This window comes from Pelodiscus sinensis, chromosome 4, assembly GCF_052426305.1.
Source record: "Pelodiscus sinensis isolate ZL-2025 chromosome 4, ASM5242630v1, whole genome shotgun sequence".
Lineage (NCBI taxonomy): Eukaryota > Metazoa > Chordata > Testudines > Trionychidae > Pelodiscus > Pelodiscus sinensis.
Genome location: NC_143055.1, coordinates 81,409,268 through 81,434,799, shown reverse-complemented (window position 1 = coordinate 81,434,799; position 25,532 = coordinate 81,409,268). Strand labels below are relative to the sequence as shown.

The 25,532-nt window shown below is 40.6% G+C and overlaps 1 protein-coding gene across 1 annotated transcript in view; it reads right to left on the bottom strand.

The window, feature by feature from the left end:
- Positions 1-25,532, bottom strand: part of GATB (glutamyl-tRNA amidotransferase subunit B) — an 83,416-nt gene that overhangs the window by 57,341 nt on the left and 543 nt on the right. Inside the window, exon 2 of the mRNA XM_006111591.5 lies at positions 22,141-22,291. Within this exon, the coding sequence (XP_006111653.3) occupies positions 22,141-22,291 (151 nt within the window). The remainder of the gene's footprint in view (positions 1-22,140; positions 22,292-25,532) is intronic.

Sequence of the window (25,532 nt, the reverse complement as noted above, 5' to 3'; positions counted from 1 at the left end):
TTGTAGAGACAATTTGATGAACGGATGGTGGTGGGAATATCTATGAGGTTATCTGTCCAGAGGATGAAAATATCATGAACGTATCTCAGGTATATAATTGGTTCCATGGTGCATTTGTTCAGAAATTCCTCCTCAATGTGGCCCATGAAATGTCTGGCATTTTGTAGGGACACCCTAATACCCATGGCTATTTCCGTGGACAAATTGAATGTAGATGTAAAATTGTTATGGCTGAGGATGAAATGGAGGAGTTTGATGATACACTTGGAGTGAATCTGAGGTGTGTCTGTTGTCTTGTAGGTATATGAGGCAGGCAGCGATGCAGTCACTGAGAGACATGTTGGTGTATAAGAAAGAAACATCCATTGTGGCAAGGATGGTAATCTGAGGGAGGCTATTAATGTTGTGACATTTATGGAGTAAATCTGTTGTGTCCTAGAGGAAGTTGATCCTTTGTGTGGTGAGTGGCTTGAGGATGGCTCTGGAGTCCTGATATTCTTTCAGTAAAAATATCAAGGCCAGATATAATAGGTATGCATGCTTGAGTTCCCTGGTGTGTGTGTCTTAAGAAGCTTGTAGAAGATCCCAGGGATAGGTTTCTGGGGAATAAGGTTGTGGATTTCTCTTGGAGTTGTTTGAGGAAAGATTTGATAACCTTGAATTTTTGTGGGGAATCTTGAATTCTCTGTAATAGTTGGTGTTAGAGAGGTGTCAGATGTTCTCACTGATGGATTCATCACAGTTGAGAATTATGATGGCACCCCTTTTTGTTTGCTGGTTTGATCTCTATCTGGTAGTTGGATTTCATGGATTGTATAGCTGTTCTGACAGTGGTGGAGAGATTGTGGTGTGTGCCATATTTGCTCAATATTTCACAGTCAGGTTGTTTCCTGAATCAATGTAATGATCAAGAGCGGTTTTATCTACTGTGGGGTATCCAGTCAGATCATTGAAAGGCACAAGAAAAAAAGCATTATGTCATCATTGCTGTGTAAGAATTCTTGTGGTGGAGCTGACAAAATAATTCTTCTAGTTCTCAACATGTTATTATGGCATCAGGTTCAGAACTGGGGCTGAAGTTCAATCCCTTGGGGAACAGAAATAATTCAGCTCCAGTAAGAGGCACTCTGGGTAAACTGATGACGTTATGATGATGTGTAGTATACATGTAGTGGGTCCTGGTGCCATAGCTTATTCTGGTGGTGAAGTTCTGTGGATTGTGGAGTCATAGTTGGTTATACTTTCAGTTTTGTGTTGGATGGCTGCCTTTAGCATGTTATTTTATTTTGGGTTGTTTGTTTGCATAGTTGTTTTGGGTTTCTTCCATGATATCCAGGTACTCGATAGGGGCCACATCCAGAAAGAAATCTTTCTCAAAGCTCTTGTTCTGGCCGTCAAACTATCCACCAACCTCATCAAGTTCATTATCAAAAACCATAACATACCAATTCGAAGTGGCACCAGACTGTGGCAGAAGAATAGGTATAAAACCCGCAAACACATATCCACTGCTATAAGGATTGCCCACCCCAGCATATTTTTCAAGAGCCGTAGACCCTACACATGCTTATCACAAATATGAGTGCACCTCATCCTGTGTTTTAAATGTCTTAATAACAACTATGTGGGGGAAAGCAGACAATCTCTATGATCTTGAATGAACTCTCAAAGAAAAATAACAACACACAATAACACCATATAACCTGTACTGTTCACAAAGTGACCACTCTTCATTTAATCTCTCAGTTCCCATCTTCAAACGAAACCTGCATTACACTAAGGACAAGCCTGGAGGTTAAATTCATATCTTTGCTAAACACTAAAAATCACGGCCATAAGAAAAACACTGAGTTTTTGGCTTATTGCAACAATCCATAATGCATTAGCCTCCGCCTACAACTGCAGAGGTTCTGACAGGATCACTTTACCTTGAATGGCCCCTTAGAATGTGTGTTAATTACTTATGTCGGGGGTTTCAAACTTTATTGCACCATGACCTCATTCTAACAACAAAAATTACTACATGTCCCCAGGAATTAGAACTGAAGCCCGAGCCCACCTGAGCCCCATGACCCCAGGCAGGAGGGCCCAAGCACAAGCGATTCGTCTCTGGGCAGGAGAACTGTTGCCTGAGTCCCATAACCCAGGGCTGAAGCTGAAGCTTGAGCCCCTGTTGATGGGCTCAGAATTTGGTTTCAGCCGTGGTTCCCAGTCAGTGTAACATCAGCCCTGCCAGTGATCCCAGGCTGGGCTGGAGCAGCTGTAGTCCAGGGTCCTGGTAGCTTGTACTATTCCCACACATCCCTCCAGCAAAGGCTCTCCCATGCCTCCAGTAGACAGTTGGTCCCCAGCTGGGGGAGGGGAGGAGCAGCCATGATCTGCGAGCCCAAGATATCCTCCCCCCCAATCCCCTGCAAAAGCTCTCACATGCCTCCAATGTGCCTCCCCACTCTCACCCTCAGAATTAATCTCAGGTATTTTTAGTGTAAGTAAGTCATGGACAGGTAAGTGCTAGCCAGAAAACTAATGATTTTAAACTAAGCTGGCTGCCAGGCCCATCCCCAAACCCACGTCTATCGCTGGGAGCTATTAGGCCTTCCCCAAGGACTAGGACAATGGATAAGGTAAGATAACAAGGATTATTAACAGTAAACAAGGCAAACAAGGCAAGTATAAACAGGAACGGTATAGGACCCCACAACAGAAACAAACAAGCTTGACTGCGACTCAGATAAGCAAGCTTCCACAGGGCAATTGCCCATGTGCTTCTCCCCTGTCAGAACAGGTCTCATTCAGGTGTCCCTGCGCTTCAGGGCAGGGGAAAGCCATTTGCGAAGTTCCATAACAGTGGCCTTGCACATTCTGAAGTTTTGCAGCCAGTGTTGATTGTCCCATACCTGCAGCACTATGCAGTCCCACCAGTCTGCCCATGTCTCACGGCACCAGAACTGGCGTTCCACTGTTTCCAAAGGATTAAATATTGGCTGTGGTTCCAATTAGCTCAATGCAAGGGCTTTCCTGTACAGCGTGCCTATGGCACCCTGAGACTGAAATACCTCCTCATCCTTTTTCTAGTGGCTCTTGAAATACTGCACCATTAGGTGCACCAAGGTATACGTCAACATCACAATGCTTTGATGCACAATAGGATCCATGAGAGGGGTCATGCTTGTGGTGCTATGACATCTGCACAGGTAACCAGGGTAAAAAAGGGCACAAAAAGACTACTTCCCATTGATCACAAGCAAGAGGAGAGGGAATAGACACGTGCATTATGGGACGCTGACAATATGAACCCAGAACCACCTGCTGCACAGTTTTGGTCCCAGAATGCACCAGGAGCATAACTCAGAATGCAAAGTGGCACAGGCACTGTGGGATAGCTACCCACAGTGCATCACGCTCAAAGTTTATGGCATTCTCCCTATTGGGGGACGCGCTACTTCTAACTATGCTGAATTCTTGTGCACGTGGGGACATGGACTTTCAATGTTATAAAACTGGGTGGCAAGAAATCAACCTTAATAAATTTGACCTTATCTTGTTGTGCAGACATGGCTTAAAGCTCTGAAGAATGACCCATCCAAGCTTTGGATGTGTTCCAGATGGACTCTCAAGCCAACACACTAACTAATGCAGCTGAAAACCTAATATACGGACTTTGAAGTGTCTTTATGTATCTGATTACTTTGCCATTTAACAACTCTCTTCTTGTCCTTTTCTTTTATAATAAACCTTTAGTTTTAGACACTCAAAGATTGGCTGGCACAGTAGTAGTCTGGGTAAGATCCAAAGTAAGAGTGACCTGACAACGTGGCTGGCCATTTGGGGTTTAGAAGAACATTTTGAAAAGGGTTTTTGTTTTGTTTTGTTTTTTAGTAACTCCTCACATTACCCAAGTGCTAATTAGGAGCTGGAGAATTGGAATGCAATAAAGGGGGCTGTATGATTTTTTTTTCAGCCTCCTAATAACCAGTGTGATGGATCGGGAACACAGTTCATGACTAGTTGGAGAGTAACATAAGTGTGAGCCACCAGTTTGAGGAAAATCTGCTCCCCTTTTGCAGCCTGCCTTGATCCTGGCATTTTCAGTGAGGGTTACCCTACATACCCGGTGTCTCTCACAACATTTACATTGGACATAATAGTTAGGATTAAATTACATTGGCCCCCGACACATAAAAGGTTCCTCGCCTCTGGTTTAGCAGCATTACCAACACTTCCACTGCTTACTGGGATGTTATAAAATGCTTAGGGATAAATTAGAGCTAAACAACAGCACAGAACACTGAGAACCAGAATTAGTGGTTGTAAACAAACTTTATAGGACTGTGGAAAACTTGACAAGTGGCTATCCAGTTAACTAAAATCTTGCTAGACCACCAATATTACCAGACTAAAGAGTGCCAGATGAGAGAGGTTCAATCTGAAGAACAAAATAAACTTCTTCCTTCCCTACTGCCACCCCTAGGGTTACCAGGTAGGTTTAGAAAAAATACCAGACACACTTGATGGGGGGGGAAGGGAAGAGAAGGACTGGCCGGGAGGGGAGTGGGGCTGGCCGGGGGGGGGGGGGGAGAGGGGCAGGGGCAGCGCGGCTGGTACGGGGAGATGGGGAGGCCCAGAGGGCGGGGCTAGCAGGCAGGGGGAGATGGGGAGGGGGTCGGAGGCAGCGAGGCGGGCCAGGGGAGATCGGGAGGAAGAGTACCAGCCAGCAGGAAGCAGGGGTGGCCGGGAGAGGGTCGGGGGCAGCAGAGCTGGTCGGGAAGGGTCGGGGGAAGTGGGGAGTGGGACTGACCCAGGTACCTGCAGATCCCAAGGTGCTGTCAGTCCCACGCTCAGTCCGGAGAAGAGCGAGTGAGTCCGGCTGCGGCTCCACCTCGTGCTCAGGAGCAGGGACAAGGCTTCTCCTCCTCCTCCCCAAGGCGTCAGACACAGCCAGGGCTCCCAGCACCGATCGCGCCCCACCTCCCAGCCACTCCCACAGCCCCCGCCAGACTTCCGTCCAGCGCCCAGCCAGAAATCCAGGAAATACCGGACATTCCACATGTCCAGTATTTTCTGGATTTTTTTACCGGACAAAGGGCCCAAAAACAGGACTGTATGGTAGAATACCGGACACCTGGCAACCCTAGCCATGCCCAACAAGAAACCTCACAGATTTGTTTTTGCATTGTCTCTTTAGCAATTGAGAAATCAAAACTCTACTATAAGTGGATAAGACTACTTGATATAAATAAAAAATAAGAACTATTTTCTCAAAAGAAGAAGAAAAGGAATTACATGTTTATGGCACTTAACCAGAGAACTATTGCATCCTTATTGTAACTGCATGCTTCTGGCTTGAATATATTGTCTGTTGAGTCTTAATTATAAAGATTTAGAGAAAAAAAGGAAACAGAACCCAGTATGAGAATAATTTCTCATGTGAATGTTAATGAACAGCAAAATGAACAAATTAGTCCTAAATGCCAGAGTGAAAACTCCTAGATAATGTTTAATATCATTAAACATAAGTAACAAATATGTAATTTGTTTTAATATCATAACTATAGTTTCACATACGCAAAAATTCCTACTTTCAGAAATCAGTATTTTATCTAGATGATAGACATTACTACCCAGAGTGCTTATGTTTTATCGGAGTTTTAATCTGAACACTGAATCTTAAAAAAATAAAAAATGAAATTTCAAATTCCCTGGCACCTTTCCCTCCCTCTCTCCATGGCCTGTGGCTTTATCGCCTGTTAGGTCCCACAAGCTAAGCAGGGCTGTGTAGGTCAGTAATTGGAGACCTCAAAAAAATCCTCAAAGGCTGCAAAGTGGGGTTGGTATTTTAAGGTGGCACTCTCCCATCTGAGTAAGAACTGAATGAGGGCCCAGAATTATGCTGCCAGAACTGTTCTGTTTTGGAATGAGATGCGAAACCCAAAGCACAACTATTTGTAGCTATGAAAAATCCTATGATGCTCTTTTGCAAATATACCAGTGTGCACTAACGCAAGTGTCTGGACTATGTTTTTACTCATGTAACAACTAACTTTTGTCACTTAGTAACCCACCTAATTTTAAACTAAATACAGTATTTGCCATTTCCTAACAATTGGATAATGCTGATGTGTTTATTTCATTGGCAAGTGAAGACCAATCATAGGGTTGGTATTATGTATTAGCTTCCTCAAATGGATGATGAGGCATAATTACTTACTTTTCTTCTGCAAGGGTTGCAATTTTGTTATCTAAGTTTTACACCTGGGTAACTCAGATGGCTAGAAAACTGTTGTGTCTCCTTGGAATATGCATAGCTTTTAGAATAATCTACAGTGATAAACATCAATTCTGTGTGTGAAAGCTTCCCGTACTAATAATCTAGAGTAAGTTCCCCAGCTTATTTATATAGTATGCTGTTATTAACTTGACAGCTTTGACTAGCACTGAGGATTTAAATTATTGTCTTGAAGTGACAAGCTGCCAGTCTGAAACACTTGAATAGTGCTGGTTTTCAGAGAAATGTGGAACTGCTAGAACAGGTATGGACAAAGCCCTGTATCTACAAAGACTTTTAAACATTTCCATCCTTCTAACAGCTGTCATAGATCTTTATTTTCATACAGTTCCTAGAAAGTTCTCTTGTAAAGGAAATTTAAATGGTTTATATTGGAAAACCATGAAAGGACTTAATGATGGCATCAATATCCTCCTTCCATCCTTCTCCCCCAGCTACGTTATCTTGCTAGAGGTACCATGGTAACTGATTGCCAATGAAATAAAAGAAAAACTTGCCAAGATCTATTTGTATAGAAATTAGTCTACTCCTTTCACTGCTGAAAAAGATGCAACAATTCTTTCATTACCTTATCACGTTTAAGTGCAAGCTCAAGTTAGACAGAACCTATCTTTTAAGGCTATCTTTGATAGCACCTTCAACAGCATAAACACCTACTAGTACCAGTGCTGGAAAGCAAATCATTATTAAAATTACTTTTCTCTTATTTTAAGATTCAAGGATGTTTATCATTGGAATGACTAAAATGAGTTTGCTTTTAGCTAAAACAATCTAAGTTTCCATATTCAATAAGCAATCATTTTTGTACAGTAAGAAAGCAGGCATTCTCCACAGATTGCTGAAGAATATAAAATAAAAATGAAGGACAAAAATGTGACTCCACCTCTTCCTTTCCCTGGAGAAAGCATCTGCTTGCTTTCTTTATTATCCTATTGTCAGCACATTTTAATTCATTATTTGCATTATAATAGCACACTAGAATCCCATCCAACAAGGCCCCATTGTGTTAGGTTCTGTACAACTTAGAACAAGGTCCCTGCCCCAAAAATCATACAATCTTTTGCTTTTAGGACAGAGGTCTGATATTTTCATATGGAACACCACATCTCCTTTCCTACCATTTATAATCATGCAGACCACCTTCCATTCAAAACACACACCAACCACCCAGTGGTAGCACACAATGTATTAAGTTTATTTTTAGCTTCTTTTAATGTAAGTTAGTGTCTGAGACAGAACATCAGAAATGGCTGCCCATCGCAGGGAGCCATAGCCTGTAATACCTCTAAGGCTGGTATAGGGGGCTCTGTCTGTGAGGTGGAGTGTTTTCCATATAAGGGCATGTAAATTAATAATCTTCCCCTGCTCGCTCCACCCATTGCAGTGAAAGATCAGCCAATGGGCTGACTTGTGCTCAGGCCTGCTACTCCACCACTGCAGCAAAAACCAACCTATGGGGTGATAAGTTCACAGGCAATAAAACAGGCAGGCAGCCCCTCTCTCACGAGGGATTTGCATTGAGTGAACGCCTGGCCTGATCACCCAGACGCCTTGCACCCCCCGCTCTCGAGTCTTACTTAGCGTACTCCGAGTTGGTCGACCCGAGTGGAGACAGTTTATGAGCATGTGACCGGTACTTGTGTTCCTGCTGTCTCCAGAACTGGTATAACCCCCCCCCCCCCCCGCCGCCGCCATCATCCCTATCCTAATTGATTTTTTAGTTGTCCTTATTGCTTGTCAAGTGACAGTGGTTAAAAAGTTACTAAGTTTGTTTATATATAGTTGTGGTTTAGGGTTTTTACTGTTTCCTTGTATAAAGTTGTGTAAATAATCAGCCCTATGGACAATACCAGTGTTAATTCATCTGTTCCTAACCCCTGGGCAGTTATTGGGAATTATTGTGATTTAGAAAAGCCTCAGGGAATTGTTTTGTGTTGTCTGGCAATCTGTTCAATTTTTGTTCTGATGATTGTCTGGCACCATCAAAATAAAATCAGTTTGTGCTTTTTAAAACCCCCAGTTGTGGTCTCATCCTTTCCGGCATCCCTTCGAACCTCGTGTATTACGGGGACTGACAGTTAGCAGCTGGAAACAAAGAAGATACAGTACAGTGTGACCACTCACACTCACCTCTCTGGAGACCACTAAGTACTCCATGAACTACAGATGAACCTCTACCCCCACCCTCCCAAAACATTACCTAAACATACATTTTCAAATTTAGCTATTTTATGTCACTCTGGATTCTATTTGCTTCCACTTATGCATTCAGTCCCATCATTAGTGCTGCATTGAAAGTGCTAACCTGCTCTGATATATACTTCTTTGAAGTGCATTAATAATTTAAACTTCAAAATTATTGCTCTTAAATCTTTTTCATTTTAATGTAATTGTGAATATTAACTCTGCAATTGCAAACAAATGCTCACACAGAGACCTCTTCCTTTGTGTCTTCCCACCATCTAGAAGGCAATAACTATTTAGTATTTATAACGGTTTAGAATGTGTAGTACAAGAGATGAGGGGCTGAACATATCAACAAACTCAACAAACAAACTCTATTGACTTCAGTAGGAGCAGGAGCAGACTCTGTCATCAGTGAGTACAGTAATGATTACATAAGAGGCCCTAATCCTGCAATTTATTGGGTCTGAGCTGATTTCACCATTGTGATCTCTTACTAGATGGAAACTTTTAAAGGACAATTTCAGGCTGATCAGACATTCAGAGATCTAGAAGTCTGAAAAACATCAAATTTATTTTATTCAATAGTTTTGAACAAGATCTATGACAAATAATAAACTTATGCATATATACTGGTAGGGTCCCACTGTATGTTTTGCACTTTGGCAAAGACTGTTTCTAGTACATTTAGAAATTTCATTGGAGCACCGCTGATTTAACAAAGTTTGAAAGAAATCCAATCACTCAGATTCAAAGAATTTATAAACTCTGCTGGCACAACTTGAAGAATCCATAAGATCCATCAGCCAAGCGACTCAGATTCATGTAGGCTATGCTCAGCTGATGCAGCCTTTTGAATCCATAAATTCCAGTCTGGTTCAAGGCTGTTATAAATTCTAACCAGTACAGTAACTGGTTTGAACAACAGTGTCATTATAAAAGAGGAATCATCATTGAGCAGGTGAGTTTCTAGTGGGATCCTGCAGGGATCAGTCCTTGGGCCTGCACTATTTAGTATTTTTAATTGATGACTCAAGAAAAAGAAAATCACTGATAAGTTTGCTGATGAGACAAAATATGGGAGATGAATAATAGAGGACAGGTCACTGATATAGAGCAATCTAGATAATTTGGTAAGTAAGGTACAAGCAAACAACATATGTTTTAATCCAGCTCAATGTAACTGTATACATCTAGGAACAAAGATTGAACCCCATACGTATAGGGTAGAGGCTATTATGGAAAGCAGTGACTTTGTCCACCACGACCCCAGCATTTTTTTTCAATCATCTGAACACGAGCTATCAGTGTGACACTATGGCCAAAAGGGCTAGCATGGTCCTGGGACACATAAAACATCTGTTCAACCAGGAACAGAGAGGTTCTTTTACTGTGTTTGGTGCTAGCGCAGCTGCTGTTGGAATAGTGTGTGCAGTGCTGGTGTTCACTATTCAAGGAGAATGCTTGATTAAATGGAGATGGTTCAGAGAAGAGCCACGAGAATGATTACAAGATTAGAAAACATTCCTCATTCAGGCCCGTATGCAGGAATTTCTGTGCGGGGTGCTTTTTTTATAAATGTGGACCACAATTTTTTAAATATAAAGGAGTTCAAAATAGTCATGCAATGAGTATGCATAAAAGACGTTAATGAAAATTGGAGTGGAAACAGTGATTGGTAAAATGATTTTGTTGTAACATACTAAAAATGTACACAGTAATAAAGGTTTTATAGACATCACCTTTTGGGATCATGGTGGGCAGTATGGCCACCATAGCCCCCCGCTTTCTCGGCTACCTCCACCTGCTGCTGCTCTATCTGCTCGGTGAGGCCAGTGCCAGATGAGTGTGGACAGGGCTTCTGGCCAGCGGGGCTGGGCCCAGGCCAGGGCCACTCCTTGCCGGTGGGGGTTACAATTTCCACAACACCAGCCCCGCCCACCCATCCCTCACCAACACAGTGCTCTCCCATCTCCCTAACACAGTGGTTCTCAAACTTTTGGGCCCATGGCCTACCTAGCTCAACGCAAAGCCTTCCATGGACCACTAGTTGCTAATAGAAAACTCATCATTAATTACATAATTAGACACAAGCTATTTTTTGCTAATGCTGCAGCCGGGGAGAACAGTTTTATTTTACTAGTAAGAAAGGAAATATTAATTTAAATTATTTATTTAATTATTAAATTATTTAAATGAATTTAAACAGACAAAGCACTTTAACTTTCTCACATTACTTTATCAAACTTCATTTTAAATAAAGTAAAATAATATTAATTTATGTCCAACACAAAAGGTTCCCATGTTTTCTTTATGGCACAGGGGAGGAACCGTTTTGGGATCCCGCCTGCAGGGCTTAATCATAGAACACTAGAACTGGAAGAGACCTCGAAAGGTCATCGAGTCCAGTCTCCTGCCCTCATGGCAGGGCCAAATACTGTCTACATCATCCCCGATAGACATTTATCTAACCTACTCTTAAATATCTCCAGAGATGGAGATTCCACGACCTCCCTAGGCAACTTATTCCAGTGTTTGACCACCCTGACAGATAGGAAGTTTTTCCTAATGTCCAACCTAAACCTCCCTTACTGCAATTGAAGCCCATTGCTTCTTGTCCTATCCTCAGAAGCCAAGGAGAACAATTTGTCTCCCTCCTCCTTGTGACACCCTTTTAGATAATTGAAAACTGCTATCATGTCCTCTCTAAATCTTCTCTTTTCCAAACTAAACAAGCCCAATTCTTTCAGTCTTCCTTCATAGGTCATGTTCTCTAGACCTTTAATCACTCTTATTGCTCTTCTCTGGACCATTTCCAATTTCACCACATCTTTCTTGGAATGTGGTGCCCAGAACTGGACACAATACTCCAGCTGAGGCCTAATCAGTGCAGAGTTGAGCAGAAGAATGACTTTGTGTCTTGCTCACAACACATCTGTTAATGTATCCCAGAATCATTTTGCTTTTTTTGCAATAGCATCACACTGTTGACTCATATTTAGCTTGTGGTCCACGATGACCCCTAGATCCTTTTCTGCAGTACTCCTTCCTAGACAGTTGCTTTCCATTCTGTATGTGTGAGACTGATTGTTCCTTCCCAAGTGGAGTACTTTGCATTTGTCCTTATTAAACCTCATCCTATTTACCTCAGGCCATTGGAGGCTTGGACTTAGGCTCTGAACCACTGATGCTCCCTGGGGATGGAGCTCCCCAGCTGCTGTGGACCCACTTCTCCCCAGCCTGGCCAGGAATCCAGGTGCCTCACTTCTGCCATGCTTCGCTGGGAATCCCCGAGGACAGGGCTCCCAGCCAGTTTGCACTTCCAGGTCCACAGTTCTCTGATCCAGCAACATGCATGGTCCTGCTGGACCACGGATGTCACCAAACCAGAGTGTCTCAGATTTTGGAGGTTCAACCTCTATGTAGTAAGGAAAGCAGAAACATTTCCTATAGCTTCCAGCTATAACATGAAAATTACAAAATAAACATTACGTGTCACCAGACAACCATGGTGACAAGATCTAAGATCAATTCCATAACCATCCCCAAACTCTGACTGACCACATTGTCAAACATGACATCTGCTTAGCAATGCCAAGGTTGGGGATGACAACAACAGAGTAAGAAAGCAATGGGGCAAACATGACCTTGGGACCCCAAATGACAATGGAGCCAGACTGGCAAAATTGCGCCTGGTATCAGGGCTCAATTGATGAGACACTATTCACACACAGAGATATTCATATAACCAGACTCCCCAAGGTTGTATGCCACAAGACTGAAGATCACACTTCAGACAAACAAAACCAAGAACACCAAGAAAACTTACAGCTAATGTCTAACAGACAGGACATCACATCAGCAAATTTTGAATTGAACTGAGAAACCCACGTCAGATGTTATACGCCTTAAAACCATCACAAGACGTTAACTGACACGTCATGGGTTCTTTCTGTATGGTAGTATAATAGATGTCGCAATGCCTGTAGTTTATTTCCAGACAGCAAAGCTAATGTCTGAATACATGAGAATCCATGGAAACGTGAGCAAGAAAGGAAACAAGCCAAAGCAAAACATCAGTCCTGAAAAACACCTTCAGAAAAAGCAGCAGCCAAAAACACACGATAAAGCAGCACAGAGCAACATGGAGGAAATACACGCTGAAGATGCTGAAGCAGTTGCTGAAAGAGACACTAGTTGCTGAAAGTAACACATCACAAACTCAACAAGATTCTGACTGGCAAGTTTACACCATCTGGAGAGCTTATTAAGGTAAACAAAGACCTTAACAACAGAAAAAGAACACAGTCATAGGCAGAGCACTCGGAAGAGATGATAGCCAAGCCAAGACCATAAAGAATTATTGATATTGACAAAAACATCAAACAGCCAGAACTAGACACTGTAGCATTTCACATCACCAACAAGGAGAGAAAGATACAGTTAAAAGGTTAAAACCTGGGAAAGCCGACAGGTAAAGACCAACTCACCAGGGAAATGTTCAAAACTTGTAATGATGAGACTATCAATAAAAATACTGAATATTTCAAAACAGTAGAGGACCAGGAAGTTTCCAGAACAATACAAAATGGCAGTATAGTCAAAATACCAAAGAAAGGTTATCTAAGCAACTGCAGTAATTGGCAAGGCATCACATACCTTGACAAGTTTTCTGCAGTATCAGCTTATGCAGAATAAAAGAAATAGGTAAGGCAAAGCTAATGGAATATCAGGCTGGATTCTGACCTGGAAGACCTTGTCTCAGCCACATTTTCACCCTATGAATAATCACTGGAGACAACAGTGAATGGCAAAACCAAGCATCGAAACTTTAAAAGATTTTAAGAAAGTATTTGACAGCCACCATCACAATTCAGTCTGGAACAACTGTAAGCGTTATGATATGCCAACAAAAATGGTTAACATCTTCAAAACCTGGTATCAGGGTACAGTACAGGCTGCCCCTGACTTGTGATGTGATCAGCTCCGGGGATAGTGTTGCAAGTTGGGGGCGTTGCAACTCGAGCCTGCATTTACGATAGGTGTCATATGCCGTCGTAAATGAGGGGCCGAGGACGTAAGTCGGTGGATTTCGGCCCCTTCCCCACTTATGGAAAAGGTCATAACTGCAAGGGGTCGTAAACTGGGCCATAGTAAAGCAGGGCCTTCCTGTATGTACATTTCACTTTAACTGCTGGCATTACCATTGACTTTATAAGAAAAATAGTGTAGATGGTACAACACAGACATTGCGTGGCTCAAGAGTAGTACACTGGAAGACCTAATGTTTGCTGTCATCATAGCTCTTCTAAGGGACAGCTCAAGCGAAATCCAAGCAAAGATCAAAAGTTTAGCATCACAAGAAAGAAACGATTAATAATCAGTTATGAAAAAAACAAATGTAACAAGAACCTCAGACACATCCAACTCAAACATTACATTAAGAGGCAAGGATTACAACAGGTGAATCAGTTCACATACATTTGCAGGAACAAGCAAACCAAAGAGGATTTAGAAAAGGAAAATAATGTCACAAATTGGCACCTTAAACAAGATTCGCCAGCAACATCTTAAACAAAAAAAATCTGCAACCTAAAGACTAAACTAGGAATCTTTAATTCTATTTCTGGCTTAAATATGAATATGAACACTGGGAAATCCACAAAAGGTACAGACAGATATCCAAATGCCTGTGAATGCAAACGCCTCAGGAAAATACTAGGTATTACATAGAAAAAAAATAAAACAAATGCCTGAGATTTATCAGAGTCCAACAATTTCTTATCTCAAAAGTTATCCAGCAAAAAAAAAAAAATGGAAATATCTGGGACACGTAAAATGGATGAAGCCAGAGCCACTGCCATTACAAACATCTCTAACTGGGAAGCTAGAAAAACATGAAAAACAAACTGACTGAAAAATCCCTCCATTGAACAGTACTAATAGAAGGAAAACTTAAATAAATGCACAACAGTGAGAATGTGCAAAGAGTAGCACAGGATAGATACAGGAATGGCAGAGTCATGTTCAGGTCTTAAGTGATGGCTGAAGGCATGGGAAGGATGCAGATTCATTAAATTCAAAACTTCCAGGGTGACATTATCACAAGTGCTCAGCGATGATGTAACTCTGTCCCACTGAAATAACAGGAATTTAGTTGAGTTCAATGAGAGCAGAGCTAAGCCATCCCTGAGTGCTTTTGAAAATCCTCTTGATAAATATCTGCAATCTTTGTCTTTTAAAAAACATATAAATAGTACAGTTTATATTGTAACTACACTGAAAATACATTAGGAGGTTTTAGTTATTTTTAAATGGTTGACAGTTGAGAAACACACATCCGTGGTCAAAGCACACATTCAATTTATGTTCACTTCCCATTTGACTATTTAAATCCTGAATCACAGCTCAGTGGTTTTGTCCATTAAGGAGAAGAATAACGACTATTGTGCAGAAAGACTAGTGAGACTTAGGATACAGCAAGTTCCTATGACTAACAACAAAAATAGTGTAAATGTAGGCATTTTAAAGGTGCAGAAGCAGCTGTAATGGAGAAGTGCACAGATGTTTTTAGTTGGAAATTGTTGTCTAGAAACCTCAGCCATAGTGGGGAAGACAGACTATAGCTTTTAAACAGTAGACATAGCTTTAGTCTTTGAAATATAATGGTATCAATTTTTCAGGCACCTCAAGTAATCTAGAGATGAATTTTCATTCCCTTTTCTATAGACCTGATTTCAGCTCCCATGAACTAGGTCAATCAGGCCTCAAATGAGGTCACTTTCATAGCTTATAAACAGAGTTGTAGGACAAGTTATGGTATGTGTGATGTGTCGTATACCAACGGGCTTTTCTATCACAGTGGTCTTTAGTGGCTGCCGTTTATGCCCCAACTCTCTCTTTGCACTCAGTCCTATAAACAGACAACAACTCATCTGGTGCTTTATCATCAGGGCCAATTTCATAAAGATGAAAACAACTATGAACAAACCACCTGAGAGGAAGAATTTAATCAGAAAAATGTGAAAGGTATTTTGGAATAATTTAAGAACATCTACTAGATGACCAAAATGCCACAACCTAGGAAGAAGACTGCGCTGGTTAAAAATGACCACCACCACATGATTTAGAGCAGTGTTTCTTAAAGTGGTCTGCAGACCCACTCTGAGAAAGCTGCTAACTGGCCGCTTTGTTTATTTACCGGCTCTGCAGTCACAGAGCCCTGTGGCTCCCATTGGCTGCAGTTCACCATTTACAACCAAGGGGAGCCGTGGGAAACAGCACTCAGCTTTCCGCGGCTCCCCTTGGCTGCAAAAGGTGAACTGCAGCTAATGGGAGCCACAAGGCTCCATGGTTGCAGAGCTGGTAAATAAACAAATGGGAGTAGCCAGTTAATGGCCTTCTCAGAGTAGGTCCACGGACCACTTTGAGAAACACTGATTTAGAGAATAAGTGAAAGCAGATGTAATATAAAACAAAATTTGATACTAATGACTACAAATCGGAAATTAGGAATTTTAAAATAATTTAGGAACCAAAATAATCCGGACAATTGTATCAGCTCATACTAAATGGAAATAGTAATATTCTCAATGCTAAAGAAAAGATAGATGGGCTTAATAAATATTTCGGGTCTGTACTTGGGTGAAAAAACAGGCAATATTGTCTGATCATAGTGTTATTATATGCTTTCCATTCTACTGGTATCTTTAAATGATATTGAACAAAAGATATTGTGGTCAGACTGTTTTAAATAAGCAGGTTCCGATACCCACCTATTTTAAAACTCTTGGCTATAAGTGAAGGAGATGTTTGACCGTCAACACTGATTTTCCAATAAATGTTAGTGTCCCGGGGAAATTCCAGAAAACTGAAAAGGAGCTAATGTCGTATCATTTTTAAAAACTGGTAAATGGAGTGACCCCGAGTAATTATAGGCCTGTCATCCTGACATTAATCCCTGGCAAGATACTGTAGTGGCTGACACAGGATTTCATTAATAAAAAACTAAAAGAGGGAAATGTAATTAATGCAAATCAACATGGGTTTATGGAAAATAGATCCTGTCAAACTAACCCGATATAAGTAATAAAGCTGATGTTGATTACAAAACCAGAATGATACAAAATTAACATGGCACATGTTAAATGCATTAAAAACTAGCTTCATTGTAAAAAGAAGCTAGACACATTCCGGCTAGGAAATAAGATGTAAATTTTTAACAGTGAGGGTAATTAATCTTTGGAAAAATTTAACCAGGGTCATGGTGGATTCCTTTTAAAACTGACAATTTTTAAATTAAGACTGGATATTTTCCTAAAATACTGGCTCTAAGAATTATTTTGAATGGAGGGTTGGGGAGGGAGTTCTAAGGTCTGTGCTGCATGGGGATTAGACAAGATGAACATAACTGTCCCTTCCCACCATAGAAACTATGAACCTGAGATGCCATACCTGTCATCTGTAGAATCTTCAGGGGAGAAGGTCACTAACACTTAAACAACATTTATTTATACCCAAAGAAAAGTAAAACTCGCGCTGTTTTAAGGCAGATGCTGTCGAATTTGCTGTATTTTTAATGGGACATAAAATATGGTGCAAAAAGGTTATGCTTCTGTGCATTATAAAGCTTTGAGAGCCCCTATGCAATGCCACAAGAAAGCAGAACCCTACAAGATTTGAATGCACCATGCAACTATGGAGAATAGTATAGGTTCTTGGAAAAATGGCATCACTGAAAGCTTAGTTAAGGGCTTAACTGTGACTCCTCTAAAAGTTCTAGGGCAAGTGGAACACATTTGTATTGTAGCATAGAGACAGAGTATGTTTGAAAACAATACAGATGTGATCCCTCACTTCTGTAAGAACTCTTTGGGAAGAATAAGGGGGAAGAAGAGAGAAACAAACTATTAAATCCATTTCTGACCTTGCCTACACCGGAGCAGATGTTCATGCCCATAGCTGTTTCACCAAGAGCAGCAAGACAGTGAAATGATTATGACCCTCTGACATATTGTTTCTGGTGAACCACTTGCAGAGTACTAGAGGCAGGAGAATGAATTGCACTGCACTATAAAGGCAAAAGATAGTTAGGACAGGACAGAAGAGACAGACTTCTGCCCCTCCTCCTACATATGATAGTCATCAGCGGTACATCACATCTGGACTCAACCTGTAAGAAAAACATATGACAATCATGTCAGTCATCTCTGGAGCTGCATCTCCTAAGGCCAAGAGTGAAGCGTTATGGGGGAGCAGTAATGCAGACATGATCCTTGCTGCAACTGTCTCACTAAATTTAAATTCCTGTGACATTTAGAACATCTATTACTGTAGTTATTCTCTATTACAAAGTACAAATATTATGCTCAGTGCTACTAAAACATTGCTTTTCTTTGTCAGCTTCTTTGCAAAACAAAAAGTTCAAAGAAACTATTATTCATATAGAGTCTAAAGATGCAAAATGCAACAACTGTAACACTGGCAAAATATTTTGGTCTAAAATACTGGAGGCCAAATTATATTTAAAACATTTCCAAAAATATTATCTACTACATTTCTCCACACATTACTAATACAAATTCTAAAATTCCCTGCTTAAATAAATAAGTTTCCATTTATACTGTAAAAGCAAATATCAGCCTTGGCTAAAGCAGCAAGTACTACAGAAAAACAAGGTTGATACTAAAGAAAGGATTCCATATCACATTCTTACATACAAGTACAAGAACTTTTAAATATTCACTTTCAACTCTGCTCTCACCACACTGGGAATGAGATTTTTTTTCCTTGTACAGATAAAAGCAGTTGGTGGACGTGAACAAGTGCAGGATCGCTAATTTTTAATTAACTAACTATCATGCTGCCTACTAATCAGGTGCAGTTATCTTCTCTGCAAAAGCCTGCATCTGCTAGGGCCTATGATTTTCCACCAGGGAACAATCACGAAGGCAACCACCATTCCCCCTATGAAGCACAGAAATTAATTAAAAAACAAGAGAAAGAAAGACAAGAAATATATGAAAGGGGAAACACTCTACCAACTTCCATGTTTAACCTGCTCAAATTTTTATTTACTCTTTCCTGGGAAAACTTCCATTTTGATTAAAGATATGATTTAAGTATGATTTCCCCCACATCATTAACAAAATGTTAACTAGATGAGCCAAAACAAATTTATTGAATTCAAATCCCACTTTCAGTTTCAGTGGGTAAGGAGGTGTTGAGATCTGAATCTGCCATTCTGATTTTGGTTATAGGCTGCATCCAAAACTGGAAGGGGCTTATTCTGCAGTTCAGGTGGAGCCAAAAACTCCTCAAAGAAGCCACTGTCATACAATGTGCTCCCAAGATAGCGCCAATCTCTTGAGAACTGACAATCTTACAAGATTTTCACCATCTCTAATATAGGTCCAGATTTTGTGCTTTCATATATGAAAGAGCCTTGATTTGGCATTGAACTCAGATCCTAGTACAAACTATCAGGAGCTACCAGAACACCATTTCTTCAACCATCTAATACTTTCACAAACTGTGACTTGTCACCATAATTTCTCTTCCCAAGCCTCACAAGTTACTCCCCTCACTGCCTGAATTCCCTTAAGATCCCAACCATCTTCTTCTAGGTTTATTCACAATTTCAGAATCCTACCTAAGCTATTTTTCAGTGAAGAAAATAAAAGCTTCAAATAGCACTGTAAACAAACGTAGAAGGTTTCAATAAGAATTCAGTGTTTACATCCAATGAATACATTAGGGGAGGCACTTTTACTTTAAATAATTTGGCACCAATGTCATTCCTTTCTAAAGAGCATATTTGTTATGGTACAACAATAATCTTGTTCAGTGGTTATTTTGTCTGCAAACCAAGTTTGTACCTAGTACCTGACACCAAAAAGGATCCCAGGGAGCTTTACAATGAGCAAGTATTTATAGCACCATCATGCCCACCTCAAAAGACAACCATATTAAAAGGTGTTAAAATGTGACTTGAGAGAATAAACCAAAGATGAATTGGAAGGGGGACGTAAGAGGGAGGTGACAGAATAAATAAAATGTGGGAGGAAGTTATTTCCCCAAAACACCAGCATGTCGAAGAGACTGATAACCACCTTACCCCTTCTTTGAATAAATTCTCAAGGCAACTCCTTGTTAACCCCCTTTTTTTTAACCTGTCTGGAAAGTCTCATTATCTTCAGGGTATTACAAACAGACAAATAATAAGTATGGTTCACGCTTTTCCAAAGCGTGGTTTTTGCTTAGACCACCACATAAGACTGAGACATTCCAAATAAGAAATGGCAGCTACATGAATACACATATGGCAAAGTAATGTCAAATGGCTAACTAGAATTCTAAGATGCTCATACAATCATAGAACTCTAAGGGACTTCAAGATGTCATTGAATCCAGTCCCCTGCACTCATGGCAGAACCAAACACCAGCCAAACCAGAGGTCTCAAACTCATGACCTGAGCAGTTCCACAATCCGGCCTACATGCAACTGTTGCCATGTGAGTCCCAGCAGCCCGGGAGAGTATGCCTGTACCCAGCCCCTAATCCAACCCCCTACCCCACTTCTTCACACCCCTGCTCTGCCTTCTCCCCGCCCCAATATTGCATACCTTCCCTCCAGCCCCCTCCGCTGAGGGACATGGCCTCGGGGATTACTGGGGGCAGCAGCAGGAGTTGGCCCCCTCGCACACACTGAAATAGCAAGAGCTAAGGGGAAATGGAGTGATGCAGTAGCCTCTGCTCCACTCCCGGGCCAGCCCAGTTGCTCTGTTTCACCGCTCTGTACAGACCTTCCCTGGGCCACAGGGACATGCTGTCATTAGCATGGAGTTAGCCGCTGGAAGCTGCTCTAACCCTACTGTGCTGCCAGTGGTGTCAGCAGAGAGTTTTAAATCACCAGCCAGTCTGGAGCAGCTCCTGAGTCCTGCCAGAAGGGGGTTGCCCATTGGCCCACTAGGAGGATTTAAAGGACTGGCAGTGGCCCTAAGGTTAACTGAGTTTGAGATGCCTGATCTAGACCATCCCTAACAGGTGTTTGTTTAACCCGATCTTACTCTCCAATGATGGAGATCACACAACTTCCCTAGGCGGACACAATTTATTCCAGTATTTAACCACCCTGTTTAGAAGTTTTTCATAATGTACCACCTAAACTTCCCTTACTTACAATTAAAATCCATTGCTTCTTGTCCTATCATCAGAGGTTAAGGAGAACAATTTTTCATCCCCCCATCCTTAACAACTTGAAAACTGCTACATCCAATCTCAGTTTCCTCTTTTTCAGACCAATCCAATATGTTAATCTTCCTTCATAGGTCATGTTTTCTAGACCTTCAGTAATTTTTACTGTTCTTTTCTGTTCTTAACTGAGTAAAAATTCACATCCCTATTTGCAAGCCCTCCCAGGTTAGTATCTTCCACAAACTTATTAAGCATACTCTCTGTGCTATTATCTAAATCAGTGATGAACATATTGAACAGAACTGGTCCCAGAACTGATCCCTGTGGAACCCTTGTTATGCACTTCCAGCATGACTGTGAACCATTCATAACCACTTTCTGGGAATGGTTATCCAACTAGTTATGCACCCACCTCATAGTAGCTCCATCTAGGTTGTCTTTCTCTAGTTTGTTAATAAGAAGGTCATGTGAGACTGTACAAAAAGCTTTACTAAAATCTAGATATACCACATCTACCACCACCACCCATATCTCCTCCCATCATCCACAAGGCTCATTATCCTGGCGTGACAAGCCCACACTGTTACTTATCAACTTGTTATCTTTTAGATGTTTGCAAATAGATTCCTTAATTATTTTCTCCATTATTTTTCCTCATACAGAAGTTAAGCTGGCTAGTATGTAATTCCCTGGGTTGCTCTTATTTCCCTTTCTATCTTTTATCCTCTCATCACTCAAGTTATAGGTAAGGATAGCATTTTTACATGAAAATCATGCTTACAGATACTCCTGTTACATTTTCCACTTCAACTTCAGCCCTGTGCTCTGGGATGGTGGGGACCCAGGTGCTCTGAGATATCACAAATGGCAGGGGTCCTGGATCCCTGAGCAGCAGGTGTTGGACCCTCCCACAGCAGATCTCAAACTCTCATCCCTCACTGTGGAGCTCAGGCTTCACTCATCCCCTGCAAGGCCCCATTCAATTATTTTTAGTAACTTTATTTCTTAAAAGTATTTTAGCTTCTGTGAATTTTTGTTTACTACCCATGACATGTCTGTAATTTTTACTGAAAATAACCATGACAAAATCTTAACCTTACTCCTAGTATTTTATACATGTTCTCACATTTAATGAACTTCCAGTACTTCATATCACCAAATACAGTAACATTAACGGAAGTAATATTGCCATGCAAATACATGAACTCTGACTGCAAAAGGAAATTGCTATTAAATCTCTGCAAGAGATTTCTGAGTTTTTTTCTTAGTAGGAATTGTCAGATGTCCATGGTGGTCAAGTTATAGAATAAGTACACAGAAATGAAATAATGAACCAAAGTTTGGGGGGGGGGGGAGGGGAACCAGCACTAGAAAACAGACTCATGAAAAACAAGAGAAGAATTGTGCTTCAAAGTGTGCTCCACAAACATGTTAACACTCTGTAATGAGACAAATTAAAAAGAAATGCAACTTACTGGTAAAGTTCCTGGTAGAGAAGCATCAAAGAAAGAAACCAAAGAATTAGGTGGTGCTGCAAAATGGACTTGGGAGCCAGAGAAAAGCTTTGAGCTGGAACTGATCTGTGCATGAATTTCCAGACCCACCACTGCTACCCATGGAGCAACACTGAAAAGAGCAGGAAAAAGGAAACATGATTAGTATATCCTCTATTAATATCCATAAACTTGCAAACACTACAAAACAAAACCAACCTCACAATACCTGTACCAAATTGTAGCACTATGCTGAAATATGGGGAAAACTTTTTCATTATATACAGGTAGAAAATACGTAGGAAAAATAAAAGGTCTAAATCAGCAAAGTAAACCAACATGAGTAACAGCTTGCTTGATCAACCCCCATTTTGTACCAACAGAAATTATAAATATCAGTTGCATTTCATGTACTTTGATAAATCTCCAACTGACAGGTGGCATATCAATTATGTATACATTATCAGCTAGTCACTTGCAAGTTGTATTAGCATAAACAGTAGTAGTCCAATAATAAAGAAATCATCATTTTCACTAGAGAGCCACTGCTCTCTGAGCATACTCCACAAGAATAAGCTTCTCCATATCATCTGAAAAGTAATTGCAATTCTCACATCCATAACCTTTATATAGGCAAGAGATGGGGGTCACCTTCACACTGTGAATTGCTTGACAGTTTCTGTAAGTAATTATCTGGCCTTGCACGAATGAAGTGACATTAATATAATATTTCACTGGTGAAGTCAGGTTTTTATGGCAAGATAGTAAAGCAATATTAAGTACCAAGATAGATATAGTCAATAAGTGGGTTATGGAAAAACATTAAACAAATACATCAAATGCAGCATATTTTTTTCCAAAAGTGAACTGAATAAGCTTGAGCTGTCAAGAGTTGAGTTCGGGGTTCTGTCTTGCTCCTGCAACCATTGATGATATCACTGCCAAAAACTGATTAAGGGAATGGGAATACTGTCACTTAAGGTTAATTTTCAGGCATTGAAATAAAATATTTTACAACAAATAGTTTTTCTCCATGGCTGTGTCTAGACTGGCCAGTTTTTCCAGAAAATCAGCTGTTTTTCCAGAAAAACTTGCCAGCTGTCTACTCTGGCCGCTTGAATTTCTGCAAAAGCACTGACTTCCTACTGTAACATAAGAACTGTAAGAAATCAGTGCTTTTTGCGGAAATACTATGCTGCTCCCATTTGGGCAAAAGTCCCTTTGTGCAAAACTTTTGCGCAAAAGGGCCAGTGTAGACAGCTGAGATTTGTTTTGTGCAAAAAAGCCCCGATCGCGAAAATGGTGATCGGGGCTTTTTTGCGCAAAAGCGTGTCTAGATTAGCTACGGACGCTTTTCCGCAAAAAGTGCTTTTGCGGAAAAGCGTCCATGCCAATCTAGACGCTCTTTTCCGAAAATGCTTTTAACGGAAAACTTTTCCGTTAAAAGCATTTCCGGAAAATCATGCCAGTCTAGATGTAGCCCATGTGTTGAGTGAGACTACAAAAATCATATTTGTAAAAATAACTAACTAAATAAAAAAAAACAAGGCTCATTAGCTATGTTTCAGAAAGCAGACAGAATTAATATCTAAGGCTCTAAATCCCCCAACTTTTAGACATGTCTTAGCTTTACTATCCAGATAAGTCCCACTGATTTCAGTGAAACCCATGGGAATTAAATTAACAGGAGGACTCATGGCAGTAAAATTAAGCATATGTGCAAGTATTTACAAGACTGGGACACCTCATTTTGCTTTCATTATTTCTGCTGGTTTTTTTCCTGCATTTTTCTCAACAAAGAAGCACATCAGACTGGCTTGTGGTGGGATTTGGCAGTCAATTACTTTTTTTATGGTGGCTGCATCTTATGCTTCAGGTTCTCAGAAAGTGTTCCTGGTACACTGAGCACCTGGGTGGCCACACAGAAGAGATACATATACTGTCCAGCTGATTAGCAGCGTGTCCACAGCTATCCACAGTCAGCAGCATGTGCTTCTATGGGTGGTGCACATCTACACATGCCTTGGTGCACACAAAATTTATTTTGCTCATGGGTGGAAAAAGGAAGCGGGAACCTTGTTCTCAGGTTTCATTTAAAAAAGCAAGTATATATCTAGCTATTATGTTGCAAACCCATGATACAGTATTTGCCTTGATCTACAGAAGACCAGAAACAATAGCTGTGATGGATACGAATAGTTTGCATTCATGTGAACCCAATCTTAATTTTGAATCAATTATGTCAATTTTAATATCAACATGACATTACTTCACTGCTTAATATGCACATACCAGTAAGTAGAGTAACCAAATTACAAGTACCTGTACAATCTACTGTGATTGGTATCTCATTTTATGTTATAAATAAGTGGAAATTTAGACTACCTTGTCACCTCTCATTTTGACCTCTGATCTCAGTTCAGAGTAGATGGTGAAAAAACAATCTGTTTAATTTGCATCTATAGCCTGTTCCTAGTCAATTTCACATACAATACTGCAGTACTCCAAAGAAGAATGATGGCTTAAAATGATTTTCACTGCAATTTTCAAATATTTCATGAAAATATTTCTATCACAAAGGTTTGGGGAAAAGCTTGTTTATACCTAAATTTTGGGCATAATTTCACCTGAAAATATCCCCTTAAAATTCTCCTTTCTAATATGAGTATCCTTTTTCAAAGTTTTGTATGTAAAGGTCCTTGTCTTGCATTCAGATGCACATAGTCACAGCCTTGGGTCTACTGAGGTGCAAATGTCTCTACATAAATATCAGATTGCATCAGAGCTGAAATTGCCCTAACTGAAAGTCCCTGCAATTCCGTACAGTGCTTTATTTATATTAGATTTGTCTAAAACCAATCACTGTAGCATGCAACTGCAGCTGAAGTCTATGTTATATTATGTTAAACTAGTGGAGGAAAAGTACACATTCAAATCCTTGCAGCTAATGAACTTCTAAATCTCCTTTGATTCAGAAAGTTCTTAAAAACCAGTTATTTCAGCAACAGGAATAAGATGATGACCCACAAGCCACTGATAGACCAAGGGATTCACTCCATTTATGTGCCTATGCGCTCAACTGCCACAAACTGTGACTCGAAACCCTTTATGGGTGGCATCACTGACGACACTTATTCATTGACATTTCAAACACTCACCCACCTTAATCTGGGACAATGCTGGTTATGTAACCTATTTATCCAATTAACTGAGTAAACTGACACTTGCAACTCCTCTTAACCCAAGCTTTACCCCAGATGAATAGTGATTTCCTTTTTTAACTTGTATTTTGTAAACTTTATTTGAAACATTAGAAAAATGTTATTAAAGCTATCTGATTTACAGGAACTGGTGAGAAACTGAGAAAGGGAGGG